The sequence below is a fragment of the Ziziphus jujuba genome, chromosome 12, assembly GCF_031755915.1.
Source record: "Ziziphus jujuba cultivar Dongzao chromosome 12, ASM3175591v1".
Classification (NCBI taxonomy): domain Eukaryota; kingdom Viridiplantae; phylum Streptophyta; class Magnoliopsida; order Rosales; family Rhamnaceae; genus Ziziphus; species Ziziphus jujuba.
The window spans coordinates 4,036,222-4,059,935 of NC_083390.1; the positions used below are offsets into that span (position 1 = coordinate 4,036,222).

Here is a 23,714-nt window from a genome sequence, read left to right on the forward strand (position 1 = left end):
CCAACAGAAGATCATCTACAAGCTGTGTATCGGATTTTGAGGTACTTGAAGATGACACCAGGGCATGGATTGTTATTTAAAAAATGCAAAAACCGATAAATAGAGATCTACACAGATGCAAGCTGGGCTGGAGAATTAATTGATAGAAGATCTACAACTGGTTACTGTTCATATGTGTGGGGAAATCTAGTGACATGGAGAAGCAAGAAACAATCAATGGTTTCTAGAAGCAGTGCTGAGTCAGAATATCGTGCACTTGCTCTAGGTATATGTGAGGGAATGTGGCTTCAAAGATTACTTAGCGAACTTGGAGCTATCACTAAAAATACCACAAGAATGCTTTCAGACAGTCAAGCTGCTATCAGTATTGCCAAAAATCCAGTTCATCATGACAGGACGAAACACATTGAGATAGATAGACATTTTATCTCCGAGAAGGTCAACAATGGGATAGTTCAATTGACCTACATTCCTACAAGACTGCAGACAGCAGATATCCTTACCAAAGCACTTCCAAGGACCAGTTTTGAAGAATTCAGTTCCAAGCTGGGATTGTATAACATATACAACCAAGCTTGAGGGGGAGTGTAGAAAGGAGCAGATTTTTATTTAATTAATTAGGAAGGTTCTTATTTAATTAATTAGGAAGATTTACATTATTTTAGGATATTTACTTATTTAGTTTATCTCCTAATAAATAGGATCAGTCCATTAACTAATTCTTTGGAATTTAATTTCCCTGATTTGCAGGGATTACTTTCCTAGTTTTGTTAAATAGACTTGTAATTCTTTTTCAGATCAGTATGAGAATTTCTTCCCTCTCATCTCAAAAGTCTACAGATTAACCTTACACTTTGTCTCACATAGTGAGTGTCTATCTCAATATCTTTGGTCCTCTAATGTAGAATAGGATTTACAGTCAGAGCAGTTGCACTCCAACTATTTGTCCATACCATTGGTGTTGGCAAACACAGCTATAATTCTTTAAGAAGATATTATAACCAGCATAAGTCTAAAGTAACATGAGCCAATGCCCTGTATTCTGCCTCTGTACTAGAGCAAGTCACCACTTATTGTTTTTTAGAACTCCATGAGATCAGATTCGAACCAGAAAACATTGGAGACTTGAGGAGTTTAGAGACTCTAGATCTTTCATGCAACAATCTTGAAGGTCCAATTCCCACAAGCATGACTTCTCTAAGCGTAATACCTGAAGCGAGCCATAGAGCTGCTTCAAGGGGATAGGCAAGGTTCCCAAGCAGTAAAGACCATACAGGAGTTTTATGCTCACGGAAAGTCTTTAGTTACTTCTCTAACTTCATTGAGCCATTTGAACCTGTCATATAACAATTTGTCTGGACCAATTCCATTAACAAAGCAGTTGCAGACCTTAAATGACGCATCAATTTATAAGGGTAATCCAGGACTTTGTGAGTCACCCTTACCAACTATATGCAGCTCAGACTCACAGCCTATGGAGAAAAAGTAGGCGACTTGCTCAAGATGGTAAGTCAGACAAGTTGTGGTTCTAAGTAAGCGTGGGATTTGGATTCATTATGGGATTTTTGGCAGTTTGTGGGAGTTTGGTGATTAAGAAGTTGTGGAGAGAGGCCTATTTCCAGTTCTTGAACCAAGTAAAAGATAGGCTTCTCCTTGTCATTGCAATCAAAGTGGCCCATTTGCAAAGGATGAAGGAGGTGGAGGTACGCAATTAGGGAGAGATTTCTCAACGTTCTTTTATTCTAATATCTATATTTTATTCCAAATCTTATTTCTTTTAGTTTATTTGCTCAATGCAGTGAGTGCAGTGGATGTTTGTTCATTTAACCAAGAAGTCATCAATATTGAAGATCTACTGAATAAAGAAGACAAAGTTCTTGCACTACTTTTTTTTTTTTCTCTAATTGAATATTATGTTGTTCTTGGCTACTTATTTTTCCTGGGTTATGCAATTTAGTATTTATGCTACATACATGTACCTCTTAGAAATTTATGCACTACAATCAAGAAATGGGTTAAATAAATATCTTTCATGTGGGATCCTAGCTCCAGTTAACTTACCGTTGGGTTTTTCGGTGTTCAAATGTTTGTTCAGTTGAGACCATACACGAAACAGTACTCTTTTGTATATTCTGTACTTCAAATATGTGACAATACTGCCTGTTTTGGTGTGCTGGTCCTCATATTTCCTGAAAAATACATTGACCACTTCAAATACCCTTTTTTATTTTTTTGGGTAAATGACCACTTCAAATACTTGGAAATTGATAATGGTGTACTTTGCTATTAAGGGATTGATGATACGGTATCATTGTAGTACAAAGCTCTCCATGGTCCATAGTGGGTTTTTATCTAACATGAAAAATTTAGAATTTGGCTCCTAATTTATGCAGTACAAATACAATATTCTTAATTGATTTTCTATCCCACAGGACTTGAAAACCAACTCACAAAACACTACCTATAATTCCCAGCAAAATAAATACCAGAAATTGTCCCTGAAGTACTGTACACACACACACACACACACACATATATCCACAACAAAAATTGATAAATTAGTGAACTTGTTCCTTTTCCGTGTATGTATGAATCTAAAAAAATGGGAAAAAATAACCAAAAATTACTCGCACACAACTATTGGTTATTGTTGAAGACACGCTCACAAAATCACCTACTCACGCTTTACCTGAAGGATGATGTCCATTCATTTTAGTTTGTGAGCAGGAAAGGGCCTGATAACACTAGGTCTTCGACGCGCTTAATTCAGTTATAAATCATAAAAAAAAAAAAATCACAGGTTAATGCGAATAAGCTAAAGCCTTAAAATGAGTTCAAGATCGACACTGAAAATTGGAATGTAACTGTTATTTTCTCTACCTCTATCACTGTGAGGTTTGAAATTCGGTGTTGACGAAGAGAATGTTCCTCGTCGTCTTATTTACATCAACGGAGGATTTGTTCTTGTTCCAGCATTTGTTTCTACCAACCCCGCTCTTATTATGGTACACAAACTTTCAGTTACGGTTAAAAAGTTGAAATCCCTGTTTCGGCTTCCCAGATTCTCTAGCTGATGGAGTTGGAATGAAAATAAAAGAACGGAGACAAAATAAATAAATAAATATATATATATATATATATAAAGTCCGTTTATGGTGCGGACGGTCCTCATACGGATCACAGTATTGGTGACGGTTTTTCATAGTATTGGTGACGATTTTCTAAGAAACCATCGTTAATACTATGAAAAACCAAAAACCGTCACTAATATTGCGGTCCTCATGCGGACCGTTCTTACTATAGAATTTTCGTATATATATATATATATAAACAAATAAATAAATCATCTAAAACAAAAACAAAAACTTGAGCCTGGTGGAGGTTAGGTGGGCTTCGCTGAGGTTGGCCCTTATTATTATTTTTTAAAACTATTGTTGTATTTGAAAAACAGGTATACGTAATAATGTGGAAAACAACAACAACCAACCAAAAAAAAAAAAAAGAATAAAACAAGACAGAAACTGAAACAAAATTAAACAAGCAGAAGATCTAATTCTCTCTTTCAATAAATTCACTTAAATTAAAAATTAAAAAATTAAAAAAACCGAAGAGTTGCATGCATGCAATATGTGATTCATCTAAATATTTAAAAATCTCATCACCATGATCCTCACATTAAGGTCTTGCTGCCATATGCTAATAAGAGTTGCATGCATGCAATATGTGATTCGTTTAAATATTTAAAAATCTTCTCATCATGATCCTTACATTAAGGTCTTGCTGCTATATGCTAATATTGTCGGATAATTTCACTTGTAGAAAATTAAGACCATCTTAATCTAAAATATTAAAGTAGATACAACTTTTTTTTTTTCTTAAGAAATTTTATCTGAAAGTGAAATATTACATCCAACTATTAATCAAAAGTCACACCAATTATTGATCAAATTATTTTATGCAAAACGGTTAAAATATATATACAGCAGACCCACAATAACTGCATCAATAATCTATCAATTGGAAAGAAATTTCCAACGACTTCTTGATCAATTTTTAAAATTTTAGAATTTCTCTAATAATAAATTGTAGAACGCTCATTAATATTATGATGGGATGGCAGTAACATTTTACATCATCTTAATGATATTAGGGGTGGGCTCGGTTCGGTTCGGTTCGGTTTTGTGAACTTTTTTAAATCGAACCGACCGGTTCGGTTTGGGTTGGATACAAAACCGAACCGAACCGACCGTTACATTCAACCCAAACCGAACCGAACCGAATGAATATTTTTCGGTTTGGGTTGGGTTCACGGGTTGGGCCGAGTTGGGCTTTCTGATGGGCTTCGGCCCAAATTTTTTTATTTTTGGTTTAGGCCGGTTTGGGCCTTATAATGAGCTTCACTTTCAGTCCAATTTTTTTTATTTTTGGTTTGGGCCAGTTTGAACCTCATGATGGATTTCGGCCCAAATATTATTTTTAATGTTTCTTCTTCTTTTTTATATTGATGAGTTTCACTTATTTATTTTATTCAGGTTTAATTTTCATTAGTTTTACAATTATTAAAATATTTTCATATTAATTTTTTTTTTAATATTTTCATATTAATTAGTAAATTCACAAGTGAGGTTGGTCCAAGTATGCTTAATATTTTATTTTCAAAGTTGCAGGTTCAAATAAATAAAAGGGATAATATAATATTCTTTTATGCTAGTACTGATATTATCATGTGAAAAAATATATTACAATATAATGTAGTATAAATAATATGCATTATGTTTTTTTAAAAAAGGGAAACAATAAGGATGAAGAAATCTTCTTACCAAAATATAAATAAATAAAAAAGAAGGACAATAAAGAGAACCATTCCCCATCGGATTCTTATCCTTGTCCTGTTGTCATTGTTAATGCTCTCCTTTATTTTTATTTTTTTTTTCTTTTTTTTAAATAGAAAAATTATTAAAAAAATATATACCAAAAGCTTTGAGGGGATATAATTATTCACATGCATATTTTTTTTAATATTTCATGACTAAACCTTCACCTTTGGATTATTATCAAAATACTAATAAAAATAAATAAATAAATGTATGGGTCGGTTCGGTTTGGGTTGGGTAAATTTTCTACCCACCCGTAACCCGAATCGAAAACCACGGGTTCAATCCATATGTAACCGAACCGACCCGCTTAACAGTTAAAAACCAACCCAAACCGACCCAAATAGTTCGGTTCGGATGGGTTGGTCGGTCCGGGTCGGGTTTTGCCCAGCCCTAAATGATATAGTAATGTAAGAGGTTACGTTTTTATGATTGAAATTAATAGCGAATGAAATTCCTTCTTCGTTGCCATTTTCTTCCACGGACGTTCCTCCATTTTTTCTTTTTTTTTTTTTTTGGGTAAATGTTCCTCGATTGACTTAGCAGTCCAAACCCAAAGGCGCGTTTATTTATTGTGCTCAATTATTCTGGAAAAGGAAGACAGAAAACAAAAATAAAATAAAATAAAATTGAAGAAGTAAATGTTTGGTTACAGTATACATTTGCAGTGTCTACGGTCTCTCTTCAGAATTGCAATATGGATAGCAAAAGAACCACCCTTGGTCCCTTTTTTATTCTACTTGTCCTTTTACTAGCTCAAACAAATCTGGTTGAAGCAATATGACCTAATTCTGGTGTGAGTTGCATTAAGAAGGAGAGAGACGCTCTTCTTACTTTCAAACAAGGTCTTATAGATCCTTCAAATGGTCTTTCTTCATGGAATGGCCACAACTGTTGCAACTGGTTTGGTGTAAGCTGTAGCAATCAGACAGGGCATGTCACAAAACTTGATCTTCACGCCCGAAGTTCATGTAACCAGCTGATGAACAACACCACATTTCCATGTAAGATGATGTTAGGCGGTAAGTTGAGTTCTTCTATACTTGAGCTGAAATATTTGAGTTACTTGGATCTGAGCCTAAATGATTTTAATGATACTCACATCCCACACTTCGTGGGTTCTCTGAGGAATCTGAGATATCTAGATCTCTCAAAATCATCATTTTCCGGAATGGTTCCTCCTAATCTTGGCAACCTATCACAGTTGCAATATCTTGATCTTGGTTATTTTGTAGGTGGTCTTTGGGTATCAGACTTACATTGGCTTCCTAAGCTTTCTTCTTTGCAATATCTAAATTTAGGTAGGGTGAACCTAAGCAAAGCAACAACTTATTGGGTGCAAACTGTGAATATGCTTCCCTCACTGTTAGAGTTGCACTTATCCTCATGTGAACTCCATAGCTTTCCTCACTCTCCTCCATCTGTAAATTTTACTTCACTCTCAGTTCTTGATCTCGGTTCTAATCATTTCGACTCTTCTTCAATTCTTTCATGGTGTTTTAATATCACTACTCTTACACAACTTCACTTTCCCGGATCTGATCTTAGAGGCCTCATTCCTGAGATTCAAAGGGGATCTTTTTGCAATTTGCATACTTTTAATCTAGCACAAAATTACCGTCTTAAAGGAGATGTAAAAAGAGTTGTGGATGCTCTATCAGGATGTGGTAATGCTACCTTGGAGTCTTTGAACTTGCGCTTTTGCCAACTTAGTGAGAATCTGCCAAATTCTCTAGGATACCTAAAAAATTTGGGATACCTTGATCTTTCTTCAAACTTAATTTTAGGTCCGATTCCACAATCCTTGGGAAATTTGTCTCGTTTGCAAGCTCTGTACCTCTCCAACAACTCTATGCTTAGCGGGACCACCCCCGAGAGTATAGGACAACTTGTTGAGCTACAAATATTAGACCTTTCTTTAAATTCTTGGGATGGCATTATAACTGAAGTTCATTTCCTGAACCTTACAAATCTACTACATCTTTCCTTATCATCTACCAAAAATCTTGTTTTGAAAGTCCCGAATGACTGGATTCCTCCTTTTAATCTAGTACTAATCAAGATCATTGGTTGCCAATTAGGTCCAGCATTCCCTGCCTGGCTCAAAACTCAAACCAATCTTGCAATTATAACGCTTTCTAATACTTCAATTTCAGGTATATTACCTGACTGGGTTTGGAAATTCCCTTCATGGATGCCGATGCTCTCTACATTAGATCTTTCTGACAACCACTTAAAAGGAGGCCTTTCCAGGTCATTACCTTTTGGCTCGTTATGCCTAAACTCGGTGGATTTGAGCTTTAATCAGTTTGAAGGGTCAGTTCCACTCTGGCCTGGTGTTAAAAAGCCTGTTTTTAAGGAACAATAAACTTTCAGGACCAATACCTTTAGAAATGGGCCAAGTGATGGCAAAGTCAGAAGTCCTAGATCTGTCTGGAAACCTTCTAAATGGTAGCATTCCTCCTTCTATAAATAGACTCAAGGATCTAACAGATCTTGATTTATCAAACAATAGTTTATCAGGAGAAATCCACAACCACTGGACGGGCATGCGGATTTCAACAATTGATCTATCACGAAACAACTTATCTGGTAGAATCCCCAATGAATTGTGCTCGCTTCCTTCACTTGTTTCATTAAGATTGAGTCGCAATTATCTTTCTGGAAAGCTGCCTTTGTCTTTGCAAAATTGCTCAATGATTATAAGTACACTTGATCTTGGATATAACAAATTTTCCGGTACCATACCAATATGGATTGGCCAAAGGTTTCCTGTAATGCTTCAATTACGCCTTCGGCACAACTATCTTACTGGAAATATTCCTCAACAACTGTGTCAGCTCACTTATGTCCATATCTTGGACCTTGCAGAAAATAAATTATCTGGACCAATCCCAACATGTTTGGATAGGATGATCGGCTTCAAAGTTCCAGGCTTTTACTTTAAGTTAGTAACACTACCATTAATGGGACACCACTTTTCCTATCCCACGTATATGGATTTGGTTATGAAAGGAAGACAAGATGATTACGATAAAAGCCAAACTGAGATAGTAAAAGTGTTGGATCTTTCAAGAAACAATCTCTCGGGGAACATCCCAGCAGCAGCGACAAATCTTTCAGAATTGGTAACTCTAAGTTTGTCATGTAATCGGTTGACAGGAAATATACCTGATAACATTGGAGACCTCAAGAGTTTAGAGACTCTTGATCTCTCCTGCAACAATCTTGAAGGTCCAATTCTCACAAGCATGACTTCTCTGACTTTGTTGAGCCATTGAACTTGTCAAATAATAATTTGTCTGGACCAATTCCATTGGCAAATCAGTTTCAGACATTCAATGATCCATCTATCTTCGGGGGTAACCCTGGACTTTGCGGTTCACCGTTACCAACCAAGTGCAGCTCAAACTCAGTGCCTAAGGATAGAGGAACAACAGAGGATGATGAAGATGGGTCTCTGTCTGACAATTTCTGGTTCTACGTAAGCATGGGATTGGGATTCATCTTCGGGTTTTGGGCAGTTTGTGGGAGTTTGGCGATAAAAAGGTCCTGGAGACGTTCATATTTCGAGTTCCTGGACAAGACAAAAGATAGGATTCTCCTAGTGCTTGCATTGAATGCGGCTCGTTTGCAAAGGATGATGAAGAAGATGGAAGACAACTAGGCGGGTACGTAAGTAATTAGAGAGATTTCTTAATATTCTCTGTTCTAATACATGTCTTATTCCAAATCTTATTTCTATTTAATTTATTTGGTCAGTGCAGTGAATGTCGAAGAAGATGCTGAATAAAGAAGACAAGTTCTTGCACTTGTTGTTGTTGTTGTTGTTGTTGTTGTTGTTGTTGTTGTTGTTGTTGTTGTTTTGCTTGCTATCTGCACTTTATGTCGTTCTTGGCTATGTATTTGGTCAATTCTATGAATGCTTGTTCATTTACCTTAAGTCTAAGGAATCATGAATGTTGAAAAATTATATGTCTGCCGTTCTTTGCTACTTCTTATTTTTCCTGGTTGATGCAATGCATGCAATGTAGTATTTATGTTCTATATATGCATATATCTCTTAGCAATTTATGTTCTATAATCAAGCAATGTTTTATATAAATATCTTTCATGTGGGATGCTAGCTCTAGTCCTCTTAGCAGGTATTTCAGTGTGCATATGTTCAGTTGAAATCACGCATGAAAAGTGTGCTTTTATACTGTACTTCAAACATGTAACAATCCTGTCTGTGCTGGTATGCCGGTCCTCACATTTCCTGTAAATTCTATTGACCATTTCAAATACTTGGAAATTGATAATATTATACTTATCCCACTTCTAACATTTATACTTTGGTTTCTCATTTAATACAATACGCTTAATTGATTTCTATCCTCACGGAATTTGAAAACCAACTCACAAAAAAATACCCATTAAATTCACAACAAAAGAAACTAAGTGCACACATCCTCCGGGCAAACTGATAATAGAACTTCTTTCTTTTCCTTGTATCTATGAATCTAGTAGAATCAGAAAAGAACCACAAATTACTCACATACAAAGGAGGGAAGAGCAAATCGACTTCCATTTACGTTGAATTATAAGCAGACTTTCTACAGAGCAGCCGAACACCCACCACCATTTTTGTAGGCTGGATTTGGCATCTTCTTCCTCTCACCAATGCTCAAACTTCGGACCAGATTCGGGAGGCAACATTTTGCAGACTTTGAAGCATTTCTTTTCCTGGGATTTGAATTTGCAATTGTACATGTTTCACCATAGCAAACAAAGTTCGCTGTCGATGCATATGGTCTTGCCGGGTTTGTAGGGGGATCAAAAATGGCAGGTTTGGCTTCTGGCCTACGTTGTAAATTTGGATAGTCATTTAAGAGGTCACTACTGAAGCTCTCTTTAAACAGCTCAATCAGCTGTTTCTTCACATCAGTGGGAGTGTTTTTGTGTATGGAGTTGAGCGAAACATCAGCACAGCAAGACTTTCCAAGCTGGGGTGTCCCTGTTAAGCTGATTTTACAGTTTGGAGTCTTGTTGCAAGATGGGGTATTATCTGCATAAAGTCAATGCTAATGCAAATTCAAAGCTCTAGCAAACCATGTCATATTTTGCAATTGGAAAAAGAAACATATAATTACCACCATTGATGCTGTAGTAATCTTCACAGTCAGATTCTATCCAGGGATGAGAATCAAAAAACATCTCATCTTTGCTACCTACAAACAGTAATAAGAGTGGTACATAAATTAATTTAGTAGGTTCAAATTCCCAAATAAATAGCTCTATAACTCCAAATTAAGATACCACAGTTATTTAACGGCTAAGACTGATAATAGTGCTAATACATTTTACTTTGGTTGTCGTTTACTTCATAAACAAGATGAAGAAATGTAGTTGTTCGGTAAATATGAAGAAAATTGGAACCATGTAACAACTATCCACTACCAACAAAAAACGTAAGTTCAGTTGATCTTGAAGTAGGATACGTGATCCGTTATATATCATAATAGACCAATTAACATTCCTATAAAAAAAAACAACCTCAATATAATTATGACCCATAAAATATTTTCAATTGAAACGACAGTTTATATGTGTAAACGAACGCATGGAATGCAAAATTGAGAATAATACTTGGTTCTCCAATGCTAGTCGTCTGGGGCATTGATGAAGACTGGAGCTTGAAACAGAACTCGGCTCTCTGGCTATCGCCTGGATTCTCCTGACTAGAAGTTTGAATCATGGCTCTTTCCTTGTTAGGAGAGCTAGAACAGTTGGGTCTTGAGGCTGAATCTGGGGCTCTATGAACTAAGACACAATTGCCCATCTCTAATAAAAGAACAAAAATTTATCAAACACTCACATCCATTATAGATAGATTCAGAACCTCCATGCTCTGCTTTTGTTTCCTTCAGAAAGATATAAACAGGGGAGTTTGTTGGCTTTATGCTTAAGAGGAACTACAAGTTTTTCGCCTAACAAGAATCTGGGGAAGAGCCAGTCAACTGGTCTTGAAAGCGAAGTAATGGAATGGCATTTGAAAACGTGGGTCCTTAGGAAGTTGCTTTTGCTACAAGATTTTGTTAGCTTTTTTTAATATTGGTTTTTCATTGGCTGCGATACAAGAAGAGAAAGCTGCTTTTTTGGGGTGCACCGAGTGGTTAGCCTTTTGCCTTTTCCTTCCTGGTTTATCTTGCATGTGTGCTGTCGTTTTGCGAAAAAGAACATTGATTTCCTTACTATTAGTATTAGGCAGTGGCCATCATTGTTTGCGTAATTAAAAAAAGTAGAATTTGGTAATCGGCTAATCACGGTCCAAACAACAACAACCGGCACAATCCAAACGTTATTTGATGAGCATCCAAGAGATTTTGCATTTTCCACGAAGTCTCATAATGTAAAAGAAACTACAAATTTATGCAACCAAAATTCCTAAAAAGTTATAATTATAAAAATAATATATAGATGTAGATATAGATATAGATATATAAAAACTAAAGAAAGAAAGAAATCACGTCCATCTGTTTTTGATAATGCTTATATTTTATTAAGTTAATAAAGTATATAATCTCTTTTGTCGTATTCAACGTGCCTTCGCCGTGGGGATAATATTCTTCGTAAGAAAAAAGCTTAGAAATTTAAGATGCACATCAATGTGACAGATGCTGTGTCCGTCAGCAGCACCTTGATTATATGGTTATGTTTATAATGATATCTACAGGTGGTTGTCCATCTATTTTGGACTTAGCGTTTCATTTGGGTTCCTGCATTAGAAAGACAGTGCTTCCCTAGCTGGTTCTGATGTGCACGTGAGATGATTCTGACTTTCTGAGGAGCATATTCCACAAAGTAGATATTCAAGCAACTGATCCTACACGTGGATCAATGATCATGCAAAATACTTGGTAAATATTTGTCACGGGCTTGACAGGAACAAATCTTTAAATGGTTAAACCAACTATTGGATAGCGCGTATGGAATTATTGAATAAAACCATGTAAATCAAGATTGAAGAAAAGAAAAAGCATATCCATTTCCATAAGAAACGCCAAAGACAAGAAATACCAAAGTTTTTAACTACAAATTGTATTTATTATTATGCCCTTTTTTCTTTTCTTCTTGTATTATATATCTTTTCCCATTTCCATTATCAGCCCCCAATTACATATTTATAAGACCATTTGTTTCTGTTTCAGCAATTTGCAGGAGTTTCCCAAACCATGGAAATCAAAGAGAAAGATGAAATTGGGTTGCGAACAAAAAGCTTCCGCGAGGAAGACTATAATAATAGAAGGGTATTTTTGAGGAGCTACCCTCTTCGATGGGGAGGAGAAGATGAAGGAAAAGATGAAGAAATAAAGGTGGTCAGCACTGAAAGCAATAGCAATAGGAAGAAGAAGCTGATAAAGAAGATGATAGTTTCAGTAATTCATTGGAGTGGTGGGAAGGTTTTGGTGTTGAGGAGGTTCAAACATAAGTTTACTATTCATGTTATTGCTTGCATAGCTCTTAGCTTCAAGCGCCCAACGGCTCTTATTTGTGCCAGATGATGATATACAAAATTAAGGTCTTTGCGGCATCTTAACCAACTTTGTTCTTTGGATGTAATAAATGCCTCTGAATTTCTGGTATCTTATACTATACAGAAGTTATTATAATAAAGATTTCTTGGTACCCACTACCATTCTCAACGATGTAAATATTCTTCTTCTTTTTTTTCTTTTTTTTTTTTTCAGAAAATAAAAAACAGATAAACATGCATATTTGTTACAAATATGAAGATGAATATAGTTTACTTGTTAATTAGGGCAATATGTCGAATTAAGATGGAAATGCATCTATTTCTTCTTAATGTAGAATTCGCAAAGTTCGATTTCACCTTGCAACTATTTATTTTCAAATACTAGATAGTTACTCTCTAAAATTACATCCAGAGCTTGTCTACAATCTCTCCATTCCCAATATGCAGCTCAAACAACGCAGGTACATCATCTAGACTAAAAAAACCCAATACCTGTATAAATTAAATTGACAAACAGATCATTTAATTAGCAACACCCATCACATACCACAATAATCAATCTGTTCATTTGTTCAGTTTGAAAAAATCCAAACTGTTTATTAACACTGCCTCAAAAGGAAAAAACAACATAGGGTAAATAAATTAATGGATAGATTTCCCCTTAACAGTGTCCAGTGACATCTCCATTGATATTAGATCCAAATATAGTCATATTTCCAGCATACTTGTGGCCTTGAAGACCATATCATTCCATCTCATTTCTGGACCTACCGACCAAGGCTGGTCCACAAACTCCAACCAACGGTGATCTCGGGATCCATGAGAACATACAAGAACATAATAACCCTTTTAGTGTTTCTGGAGTTCCAGGCAGCCATTCACCATCTTTCACAAGTACTTCAACAAATGTGTCAATCTCCTGATTTTTTTTAAAAAAACGAAGAAAGTTTTAAAAAAAAAAAAAAAAAAGAGCTCTCACAGATCCCAAAAGAAACAAAACCGTAAAAAGATATCGTACATCACCTGTATCTGAACAAGTCTGGAAAAATTAATACATCACCATTAGATGTCCCTGTCCCATCATGCCTCTCGCATATTGTTAACCTAAGTCCAGAAGAATAAGATTAAATTTAAAAATAAAATATGCAACCTAGATTAAAAGACATAAATAGCAATCAACATGAATGATAAGTCTTATCAATAAGCAACAATAACAACCAATAAATCAACAGCAAGCATTAGTAGTCAATGTATGAACCCTTCTAATTTTGATCACAACATCTTTCACACAGCTTCTTTATTCCACAGACAAAATTGTAGAACAGCAGGTACTGTATCAAAAGAACTCACCTATCTTTTGCAAATATTATATAACCAACCCCACCTACTCTAGATTTCCCACAAGAAATAGAATCAGATAATGTGTCTGATTCCTCAACTTTGCAGCTCGAAGACTCAAAATCTTCCCTCGATACTGTAATCTTGGCACCAGCCTCTGAAGTTGAGGCATTTGCAGCATTAGTTCACTCAGATAATAACTTAAATCTGATCAAGAGCCTTTTCCTCCGCCGCTTTAGCTTCCTCAGCTTCTTGCGGAGGAACTCTGAGCTTCTCCTCTGCTTCTTTTACCGCAATTTTGGTGGCTTCGATCTCCTTTTCAACACCTCTGCTTTACTCTTCTTTTCTTCTGCTTCTTGTCATGCATCTACAGTTATCCAAGATAGCTGGTTCAGTGTTGAAATCATTTCATCAGACGCACCTCTTGCTTTAGACTCTTCTGCAAGACATGATTCAAGCTCAGCCTTACTTTTCCAACGCTTAACGTTCAAATTCCCAGCAATGGATTCTATTTCTGCTTCTTTCTCCTTCAATTCGGAATGCTCTTTCTTGACATTCTCCAGTCCCACCTTCAGAGTTTCGACTAAGCATCTGAGGGAGTTTTCCTATTCTGCTACTTTACGTAGTGATTCCTTAGCATCATTCAGCTCCGAAGTCACAGTTCTCCCTGAATCTAAATCTGAAACCTTGGCGTTCTCCATTTGCTTTTGAAGAGCCTCAATTTCGTTCATTGTTTCAGCAAGTTGTGTTTCAATAGTCCAGATGGTTCTGGATTCAACTCTTCCTTCAGCGCCTCTGGACATCTTTTCAGATAAAAATTTTGCTTGTTCTTGCTGGGCTTACAAAGATGCAAGCTTAGGCTGTTTGATTGATTCCTGCACAGCTGAAATTTCCCTAAGAGTTTATTAACCCTCTATGAATTTACTTTTGCATCATCTTTAGCTTCGGCTTCCTGCTTGTAGGCAGAAAAAATTTTGTTTCAGTGGACAGATCATAGTCTTGGCGGATTTTCCTCAATTCTTGCTTCGCAGCATCAAGTTCAGCAATTCCTGTCCTGTACTGTGCTCTTGCCATTTCCAAGCACCGAAAGTTCCACCTAGGTTAGCAGAGTTTGCTTCTTCAAGCTGCTGTGCCTAATATTTGCAGTCTCAGTTGCCCTGGTTGCCAAGTCCATGGATTCACCAAAAGATTTTATCTTGTGGCTCAGATCCTCAACTGTTAATTTGGTCTTTTCAAGCTCAAAAATGCCTGGGCTTTAGTGGTTTCCACACTCTTTCTATGGTCCTTTAGCTTGTTCAGTTCTTTCTGGGCCAGATGAAGCTGTGTCTCCCAGGCCAGTACTCTCTGCATTGAAACAATAAAATATGACATTAATCAGACACTTGAACTCCAAACATGAGTGGACAGGAAAGGTAACTCACAGGACAAACGTTTCTGTGATAATTAAAAATCTCACGATCACTAAAAATTAACAAATTATAAAGTAAAATCGTGAAGAGAAAAAAACGTTCTGTTCCAGGAAATTTCTAATTTTTATAAATTGCGCATCATGAATATAAAATTAAAATGAATAGATAAATCAAACTTCCAGAAACAAATACTGCAAACTTACAGTAAACATAAACAGTGAGTTTCACAGAAATAAATGTCGAAATATATTTTGCTTACAAATTATCGCCTCATCAAAGGATCATTAGCTTCCAATTAGTTGAAATTAACTGTACAACAAAAGCATATGGTATAGAATTAAAACAAAATAAACAAAGATGGAAAAATTGAGGTGACTTTATTTAATGATGCATCTTATACATTTAAAGGACTCTGTTTCTCTTTCAAACACTAAAAATCAACTGTTTAATACACTATCATTTACATTTATAGACCAAGCTTCTTTGGTCTCAGATAAGTAGAAGAACCCTGCCGTAAACCCGGTATTGACACCTGTTGCTGTTGTCTAGCCTTCTTTTGCCTCTCCTTCTCATTGTTTTGTCTTTCTTCCTCAGCTTGCACCTTCCTCAGATTCTCCATCTCTTCCTCCATAGCTGTTTTCTCTTCCTTTTGTCTCTTTTTATGTTCCAACAATGATGTATCTGAATGCTTAACAGAAAAAAACATGGGACCCAATTCAGCCAACCACTGTGGCTCTACTGCAGTAGCACACTGCATGTATTCCTTTGTTGTCAGAATCAATTCATGATAAACTACATGCTCTGGAGTGCAACCCATACCATACAGAGCACTGCTGGGATGTAAATGGCACGGCATGCCATTCCTACAATTAACATACTCCCCAACACCCTTTAATCTTGCTGAATTATGAAAATATGCAGAACAAATGGCCTTTCTGACAATGTCTGTATCAGGCCAACAGGATGATAGGGGAATCTTCAATTGCTTCAGGATATCCACCAGCTGCGATCTAACCTCTCTAGCCTTCCGTAACCCTTTAACATGCAAAAAATGGTCGTTACACCAATCCCCTCGCCGATCATGTTGTTCCCATTGCTGATAAACATTATAGAGCGTCAAGTGATCAGATTCAGGAATAAAGAATTTTTCACGCGCAGCATCACTCTCCTCTATCCTATCTTTGGGCCTGAAGAATACTGATGGTACTGAAAGCATTGAAACAATAGTCACAACCTCATTTACACATCCTAGCTGTTCTCCCATCAGTAGCATCTTAGCAAGTGGAGGGTCCAACGGAAACTCTACCATCTTCCAGCCGAGGTCAGTCAGGCTCCCAACATTGTTAAGAGCACCCAAGACCCACAACTGGTACATAGAATTAAGGATATTCTCTTGGGGAGGTGGATCCATGAAATCAAAATCCAATAAGTTATCAACCTTTAGAGATTTCAGCAACAAGACTACATTACCAAGGTTGGTTCTTTGAATCTCTGGCACGGGACTCGGAAGCAATTCATTTAGGTAAGCACTCTCTGTATAAAGCCGATAACAAGTACCAGGACCAGTTCGACCAGCACGTCCAGCACGCTGATCAGCAGCAGCACGACTGACGGGGAACACTTGGAGGGCATCCATACCCATCCTAGGATTGTATACTTTCATTTTGCCATAACCTGTGTCAATGACAAAAAAAATTCCATCTACAGTCAAAGATGTCTCAGCAATATTTGTAGCCACAATGCATTTGCGGGCCCCATCTTCAGCCTTTTGAAATATCTTTGCTTGCAAGTCAGCAGGCAGCTGTGAATATATAGGAAGAATCAAGAGCTTTGGGACTGCTTTTTGTGTGGATGAGATAAGTTGTTCCATACGCTCAGCAAGGGAATAACAAGCTGCCTCAATCTCATCTTGGCCGGTCATAAAGATGAGTATGTCACCTGGTGGACTGGTTATGTGAATAGTCATGGCCTGCTTCACTGCAGCTTCAACATAATCTTCACATGGGGTTTTACTGTACAAAATATTTACAGGAAATGTTCTACCAGGAATGTGAAATATCGGTACACTGCAGTGAGTTTTTAAAGTTAGTTATTTGAGCATGTTGACACACATATGATGACAAGATTGAACTACAAGGTATAGAAAGCTAACCTCCCAAAGAAATTTGAAAATTTTTCTGCATTGAGAGTAGCAGATGTCACAATGAGCTTGAAATCACGACGCCGGGCGACAACTTTTTTCAATATTCCAAACAAAACATCCGTGCTAAGTGACCTCTCATGGGCCTCATCCATCACAACGACACTGCAATAGTAACAATTTTCACAATTAATGATTGGTTTTGGCTGAAAATTACCAATATTCTAAAAGAGAGACAGTTGTACCATGTATAAAAGTAAACGACTTCACATACCGATACTTTTCAAGGTCAGATTCCTTCAGTGTCTCACGCAAAAGTACTCCATCTGTCATGTACTGTAAATTTTGGAAATCAAAGAAGTCAGGATATTACAATATAAGAATGAATGATATTTTACATTCTGTACACCATTTACGCCTTTAGCAATTACTAGTAAATAGAGCTCTAAACAATCAGTAATATCAATGGCTATCATCAGGAATAAATTCTGTTGGGAAGGATCACATCATCTGATCAATGGTGCTTTTGAGGCAGACAAAATAAGTTACCTTTATAATAGTATTGCGGGATGTCTTATCCTCAAAACGGATAGCATAGCCAACTTTATCACCCAGCTCAGTCTCCATCTCCTCACTAACCCTTTTTGCAACACTCATTGCTGCCACACGCCTAGGTTGAGTACAACCCACGATACCGTTTATAGTGTATCCGTCTTCATGCAAATACTGTCAGCAAATCCCACACATACATCAAATGTCAGCTAATGATGGACCCAAGATACATACAGAAACATTAAAACACCTGCACCGTAATGTTAGTAAGACTGAGTGCAGATGAACCTGTGTCAATTGTGTTGTCTTTCCTGAACCTGTTTCTCCAACAACAACAACAACTTGATTTTCACGAACCACCTATCAAATAGATTTTCAAAACCAGATCAGATGTAAATCAAAAAAGCCCATCCAAGACCCTGCATGCATGGGACAATAAAATCCACTTGTAGAATGCATTTCCAATCCCAATTAATTTAGATATTATTTAAACCAATGTTGCAGTAACAAGCAGCTAGGTAACTCCTATACCTAAAAAATAAATCCAGCTAGGTTAGTCATGAACAGCCTCAAAAGCAAGCAAAGCAACAAAAGTACACTAGGGAAACAACATACCTGCAGTAACTCATCTCGAACTGAGTATATGGGTAGATACTGCCGTTGTTCTGCTACGGTTTTTGACTTTGCAAAGTCACTCACAGCATCTTCCTTCTTCAAATGCTGTGCAAATCTTGCATCTTCCTTGAAATCAACTTCACCATCTTCACCAACTGCAGCAGTATCTGCATCAATCTAGCATCACAACTAAAAACGTTAGCGTCAGGTCTATGAAGGGTACAAGCAAATTACAATTACTTCAAACTACAATACCTGCTCTGCTGTTTTTTCAACACCAAGGATATCACCAAGTCTGGAACCTGCAAGCTCCCAAAAACGCTGGCGTGATTTGTTCATGCTTTGTTTTTCATGAATTTCCCTAACTAAAGCAGATCCTTTGCGTGAAATTATGGCCATATCAGAGGTAGGGTCCTTTATTGGCATTATTGGCTCTGCCTGTTTAGTGTAAACAACCCTCCCATCCAAGAAAGGAGGTTTGGTATCTGCAACAATAAGAAGTAATGGACATATTAGCAAAATGAGATGGCCACTTTTGTCTATAAACAATCAATTGGAATAGCTCACTGTAAAAATGTTCTTACCATGTACAAGAAGAATAACCTTGCGTTCCTCTTCATCATCAAACTCTGTCTGCACCTCTGTGCTTCGAACAGCTCCAGATCTCAATAATTGTCGATCTTCCCACTGAGCATTATCTGCAGTAAGTTGAGACAATTTTTTGCTCTGAGCAAGTGTCATCTTAGTTCCATCCTTTCGAACCTGTACCAAAAATAAAATTACATAAAAGGTTCGTAATAATATACAGATAGTATACAGTCCTTAAACTTCAAAACTCAACCAAGTACAAGTACATGCATACTATCCCGTGCACCAAACAAGACTATTATACATACATATTTCCACAGAAAAAAAGTCCACACATACCAGTCTTTTGGCCAATTCAGCTTCTTTCTTTTGAAAAGAAGCCTCATCACCAAGAAAAAATGATGAGGTATCTGCATCGAACATTGTGTTACCCTCTTCTCTGTCATACCTAAATGATGAGATTATTTTGGTTAGTTAAAGCTGGCATATAAGATCCAGTAGTAATCATAACATTGTCTTTACAACGGGAGCATAAACTAATATATCTTGACTATTAAACATATATCCTTCTAAAGATATAGTACATAAAATTCCACTTTGCAAAAACCATTAACGAGCTGGCCCTTAATGCTTGGCAATGGATTCCAAAAAATTGTACAGATTAAGTGAAAATTGAGAAAAATCAACACAACCAAATGGCCCAGCGATCCATGTTTCCTAACCAATTTTTAGGAATTAGCCATTAAGTTTGGTAATCCTTGAAGTTCATTATATAGAAACCATAATCTGAAGCTCATTAAAAAGAGACTTATCTATCTAATAAATTACCATGCACGGTCAGAATTATATTCCATCTCTAGTCGCATACTTTCAGTAATCTCATACTTATGTTCTTCAGTTGAATTAGTAATCCCTGATTCTCCATCCTGTGGATAAAATTCACAGACAGTCAACATGATGAAAAAAGCTTATTAAAACTCAAACACAGAACTCTACAATCACAGCCATCATGTTACATGGATACAAATCTATTGTGGAAAAGAAATAAAACATAACATATCCTATTTCTAAAAATGATCTGCAATTTGGCAAAGGGGGAAGGTTCCAATATCTGTAACACACAGTACCTCATTAGACTGCGAGTGGTCCGCAGAAACAGAAAGTTGATCAGACCTGCCACCACGTCTAAAATTTGAAGAATTGATTGATGATCCAGAAGCACGTATTGGAACTGGAGAGGGAGATACATTGTCCCAGGGAGAAGCATTAGAACCTGCAGTAATTCCAATATGAAGTTATGAAAATAAAATTAGCAAAACTGGCAATTATACCTACTTCTATCGTCAACATGCTATTATCATATAAATAATATACCAGTAGACTGTGAGGTGTGGCCGCCCAACCAGGGGGAAACAAGTCGAGCATCAGGTGAGGCCCCAATCAACATTGGAGATGGCGAAGGTTGATAACGCCTACTAGTGTTAGAATAACTATCTCTACGTGGTGTATCTTCCCATTCCCATTTCCCATCATCCCAATCATATTTTCCTGCAATACATTCCCATTATGACATTAGAATCAGCAAAATACATGTAATTCAAATGACAGTACAAATCTATCATCAACAATTTACAACTGTTCAAAATCTAGCACAACAAGTACTCTGTCAACGAACAACTCGGCAACCTGCATTGCCAAAGACAAATTTCTAGAACCAGGGAGGTATGCAGTATGCTTAAATTATTGGAATCAAAGTCCAAGAACTTTCCATATATAATTTCATGTTTCTAAATATCCAGAACAAAAGAACTATTACAACATCTGGATCCTGGAAAAGGAAGAGATTACAAGAAGTTTTCAAAAAATAACCCATATTTTGTACGATATACTGCTTATACCTTTTGAGTTTGAGAACATGGAAACAAACATCAAAAAAAATCCAAAACAGAGAAAGAAAGTACCACATACCAGATCCCCTTCTTGAACTTTCATATCTACTTCGCTTCCTTCCATATTCTCCACCATAATCTTGTTCATAACGATCACGTGCTTCCCTATCATGATACTGTTCTTTACCACCATCACTACATCTCCGTCTCTCCCTTCTACTGCTATCCCGGTAATCACTTCTCTCACTACCACGGCTGTCCCTCTCATACCGATCCCTATAGTCTTTTCTTTCACTACTTCGATCATCCCTCTCACTATGATCTCTGTAGTCTCTTCTCTCACTACGAGGGTCATCCCTGTCACTCCTAGAGCTCCTGTACCTAACACTGTCGAGGCTTCGCATAGGTATAGCTGGAACCTTCAATTAAAAGGGGTTGACAGTAACATTCAGATTAACAACATCAAATATAAGATGCCAAAGAAAATGGATACTAAACTCAACATGAATTGAACTAAATGATGAAGAAGCAATCAGTCAAAGCATCACAATGAAAGTTGAATAAATCAAAAGTCATGTTAGTTCCAATACACAGACTGCTGACAAATCCATTTCAGGTAAATGGTCCAAATAAGAATATGGCACAAATTCTGGTGATGCAACAGCATTTCAACATGGAAAAATAAATTTTAGACAACTAAAACTAAAGTTAAAAGTTATACAACCTCAATGTTCTAAAATAATATCCTCGATTTGTCCTTAAAATATAAATAATTAATTATCTTTAACTTTTTATTCAAAATCCCCATGCCATTTGGCACTTATAGAAACATTTAACATAGTTAATCTGTGAGAAAACAAATTTGTTGGTCAAATAACCAAAAGAAAAGCTAGAAAAAAAGGTAAAAACAATATCAATAATCAAAGATAAACTTACATCTGAGCATGTATATTCACTAGATTGACGAGAACCAGATGCATTATTAACTTGTTTTTCTTCTGTCACTCTACTTTCTGTAGCCCAAGAAATACAAAAAACCGTTAGATCTACTTTCCAAAAAACTACTGATCAATTTTCTAAAATAAAATGGTTAACATGTTATAACATCTACGTTTAAACTGTTAGAACAAGTCAATTAATTGACCTGATATTATTCAAAAAGATACCTGTCTGTGATGCCTCATCCACAGCTGCCTCACGATATCTCCTACTAGAATGACTTCGAAAACCATGTGATGCATTACTCCCTACATCATCTAGTCCAGACGACTCGGAGTTTTCTGTTTCATCCATAGATGCCATAACAGAAGGGACTTTGAATCCACCATCAACCCCTCCCCTTTTTTCTTTAGCTAGGACGTCAAGCCCTGTTACCCCATAAATTTTTTAAAATTAATACAAACAAAAGTTAAATCATTTACGAATACCCACATTCCAAGTTGTGCAAGCAAGGCATTGTGGATTACTAATAGCTCTTTCATTAAAGATTTGAATTTTGTTTTTTTAAATAAAAACATATACATGTTAATTAAATATTTACCTAACAAAGATTTTCTCTCTGGAGGTCTAAACACGATCCTGTCTTTCCCAGGAACATATAGTCCCCCACCACTAGCATTTTCAGGTTCCAACATTGCTGTTGTCTTGTCCACATCAATAGGCTCAGCATTCCTTCGTTTCTAATGAATCAAGCAAGAACATCAACAAATTTTAAGAAACTAAAAAAAAAATTTCAGGTTATTGCAAAGAATGCAAAAGGAAAATGTATTTCATTTCTAGCTCCAAATAAGTAGAAGCATTACTATAAACTTCAGTAAATCTGCCACTAACCTCCATTTATTTAGTTGCAGAAGCTCAAATGGAAAAACCGCATATGCCAACCTGCTTACATTGAGAAATTTAAAGTCCAAAAAATACCAAGAATTCATAGCTTATGCAAAATTCTAGTACAGGTTAAGAAGAGAGCTCCATTGCTTGCCCTTAATATCAAAATTAAAATCCAACTCCCTAAAGTCTACACCTTTTTTTGTGGAATTAAAAGGCCTCCGACCAAAAATTTAAAAAAAAAAAAAAATCATAGCAATTAATGTGCGTAAAACCCTTAGTAAAGAGGGACAAGACAACATCGACCAATCCCAAAACCATGATTTAAGAAAAACAAAGCTTAATCCGGCTGAAGAAAAACGACCATCTTTTGCTTCTATGAACGAAAAGGTAGAGGGGGAAAGAAATTTAAAAAAAAATAAAAGTAAATAAATAAAAAAATAAGAAAGACAGGGGAAAGACCTGAGTGTTGGTGCTTTTGAAGAACTCGCTCTTCTTCTTGCCGTTGAGGAGGCTTTTGAGCTTGTCACGTATGCGCCCAAGCGCGGAGGAAGTCGGCCTTCTGGCAGTCCTTGTCGGGTCGGAGCGAATCTCGCCGCTGGGGTTGTGTAGGTGACCAATTTCAACCTGGTTCAAATACCGCTCGAGGAGGATGGCGGTGCCGTCTGCGGTACCTTTTTGTTTTTAATCCCTTGGTCTGGCCTGATTTCCTTTTTCCGTTTGGGCTTGGGGTTTGGGGTCAAGATAAGCTGGGCCTGCTTGGCCATTTAACAGTGAACTTGTGGCCCAATATGGAAGCCCAACTCCACTAGTCTCTTTTTCTCTCTCTGAGTCTTTTTTTCTCAAATTCAATATGTTGTAGAGTATAATGGATATTGTTTTTCTTTTTTAATCAAGTGGGGTATTGGAACTTCAACACCAAACCTTCAATTAAAACCTTGATAATTACCTTCAATGACTATTATCCTA

At 36.6% G+C, this 23,714-nt stretch overlaps 4 protein-coding genes and 1 pseudogene across 5 annotated transcripts; 2 read left to right on the plus strand and 3 right to left on the minus strand.

Annotated features, from left to right (window-relative positions):
* The first annotated feature begins 1,394 nt into the window (after positions 1-1,394).
* On the plus strand, positions 1,395-7,242 carry LOC107428336 (receptor-like protein EIX2). Its single transcript, XM_016038855.1, has 3 exons — positions 1,395-1,506; positions 1,573-1,703; positions 5,686-7,242. Exons 1-3 carry the CDS (start codon positions 1,395-1,397, stop codon positions 7,240-7,242), a joined length of 1,800 nt encoding a protein of 599 aa, XP_015894341.1.
* A 25-nt stretch (positions 7,243-7,267) lies between these two features.
* On the plus strand, positions 7,268-8,541 carry LOC132799079 (receptor-like protein EIX2). The gene is made up of 2 exons (XM_016038856.2): positions 7,268-8,028; positions 8,109-8,541. The coding sequence occupies exons 1-2, from the start codon at positions 7,268-7,270 to the stop codon at positions 8,539-8,541; spliced, it is 1,194 nt and encodes a 397-aa protein (XP_015894342.1).
* Positions 8,542-9,158: 617 nt separating this feature from the next.
* LOC107428355 (uncharacterized protein At3g27210) lies at positions 9,159-10,930 on the minus strand. Of its 2 annotated transcripts, none has more exons than XM_016038879.4 (3): positions 10,503-10,930; positions 10,010-10,084; positions 9,159-9,921 (listed from the first exon to the last, which is right to left on the minus strand). In XM_016038879.4, the coding sequence occupies exons 1-3, from the start codon at positions 10,693-10,695 to the stop codon at positions 9,470-9,472; spliced, it is 720 nt and encodes a 239-aa protein (XP_015894365.1). In that variant the 5' UTR covers positions 10,696-10,930; the 3' UTR covers positions 9,159-9,469. The 2 variants fall into 2 exon arrangements, with proteins under 2 accessions (XP_015894365.1, XP_015894364.1); XM_016038878.4 differs by having other exon boundaries at positions 10,007-10,084; positions 10,503-10,918.
* A 1,137-nt stretch (positions 10,931-12,067) lies between these two features.
* Positions 12,068-15,078, minus strand: LOC112493219 (WEB family protein At5g55860-like; annotated as a pseudogene).
* A 417-nt stretch (positions 15,079-15,495) lies between these two features.
* Positions 15,496-23,415, minus strand: LOC107428370 (pre-mRNA-splicing factor ATP-dependent RNA helicase DEAH7). The gene is made up of 18 exons (XM_016038896.4): positions 23,208-23,415; positions 22,752-22,802; positions 22,462-22,600; positions 22,088-22,288; positions 21,858-21,934; positions 21,001-21,340; positions 20,407-20,580; positions 20,160-20,305; positions 19,861-19,958; positions 19,372-19,480; positions 19,029-19,206; positions 18,700-18,929; positions 18,445-18,621; positions 18,118-18,189; positions 17,827-18,003; positions 17,552-17,613; positions 17,290-17,442; positions 15,496-17,203 (listed from the first exon to the last, which is right to left on the minus strand). The coding sequence occupies exons 2-18, from the start codon at positions 22,755-22,757 to the stop codon at positions 15,604-15,606; spliced, it is 3,939 nt and encodes a 1,312-aa protein (XP_015894382.1). The 5' UTR covers positions 22,758-22,802; positions 23,208-23,415; the 3' UTR covers positions 15,496-15,603.
* Between the last annotated feature and the right edge of the window lie 299 nt (positions 23,416-23,714).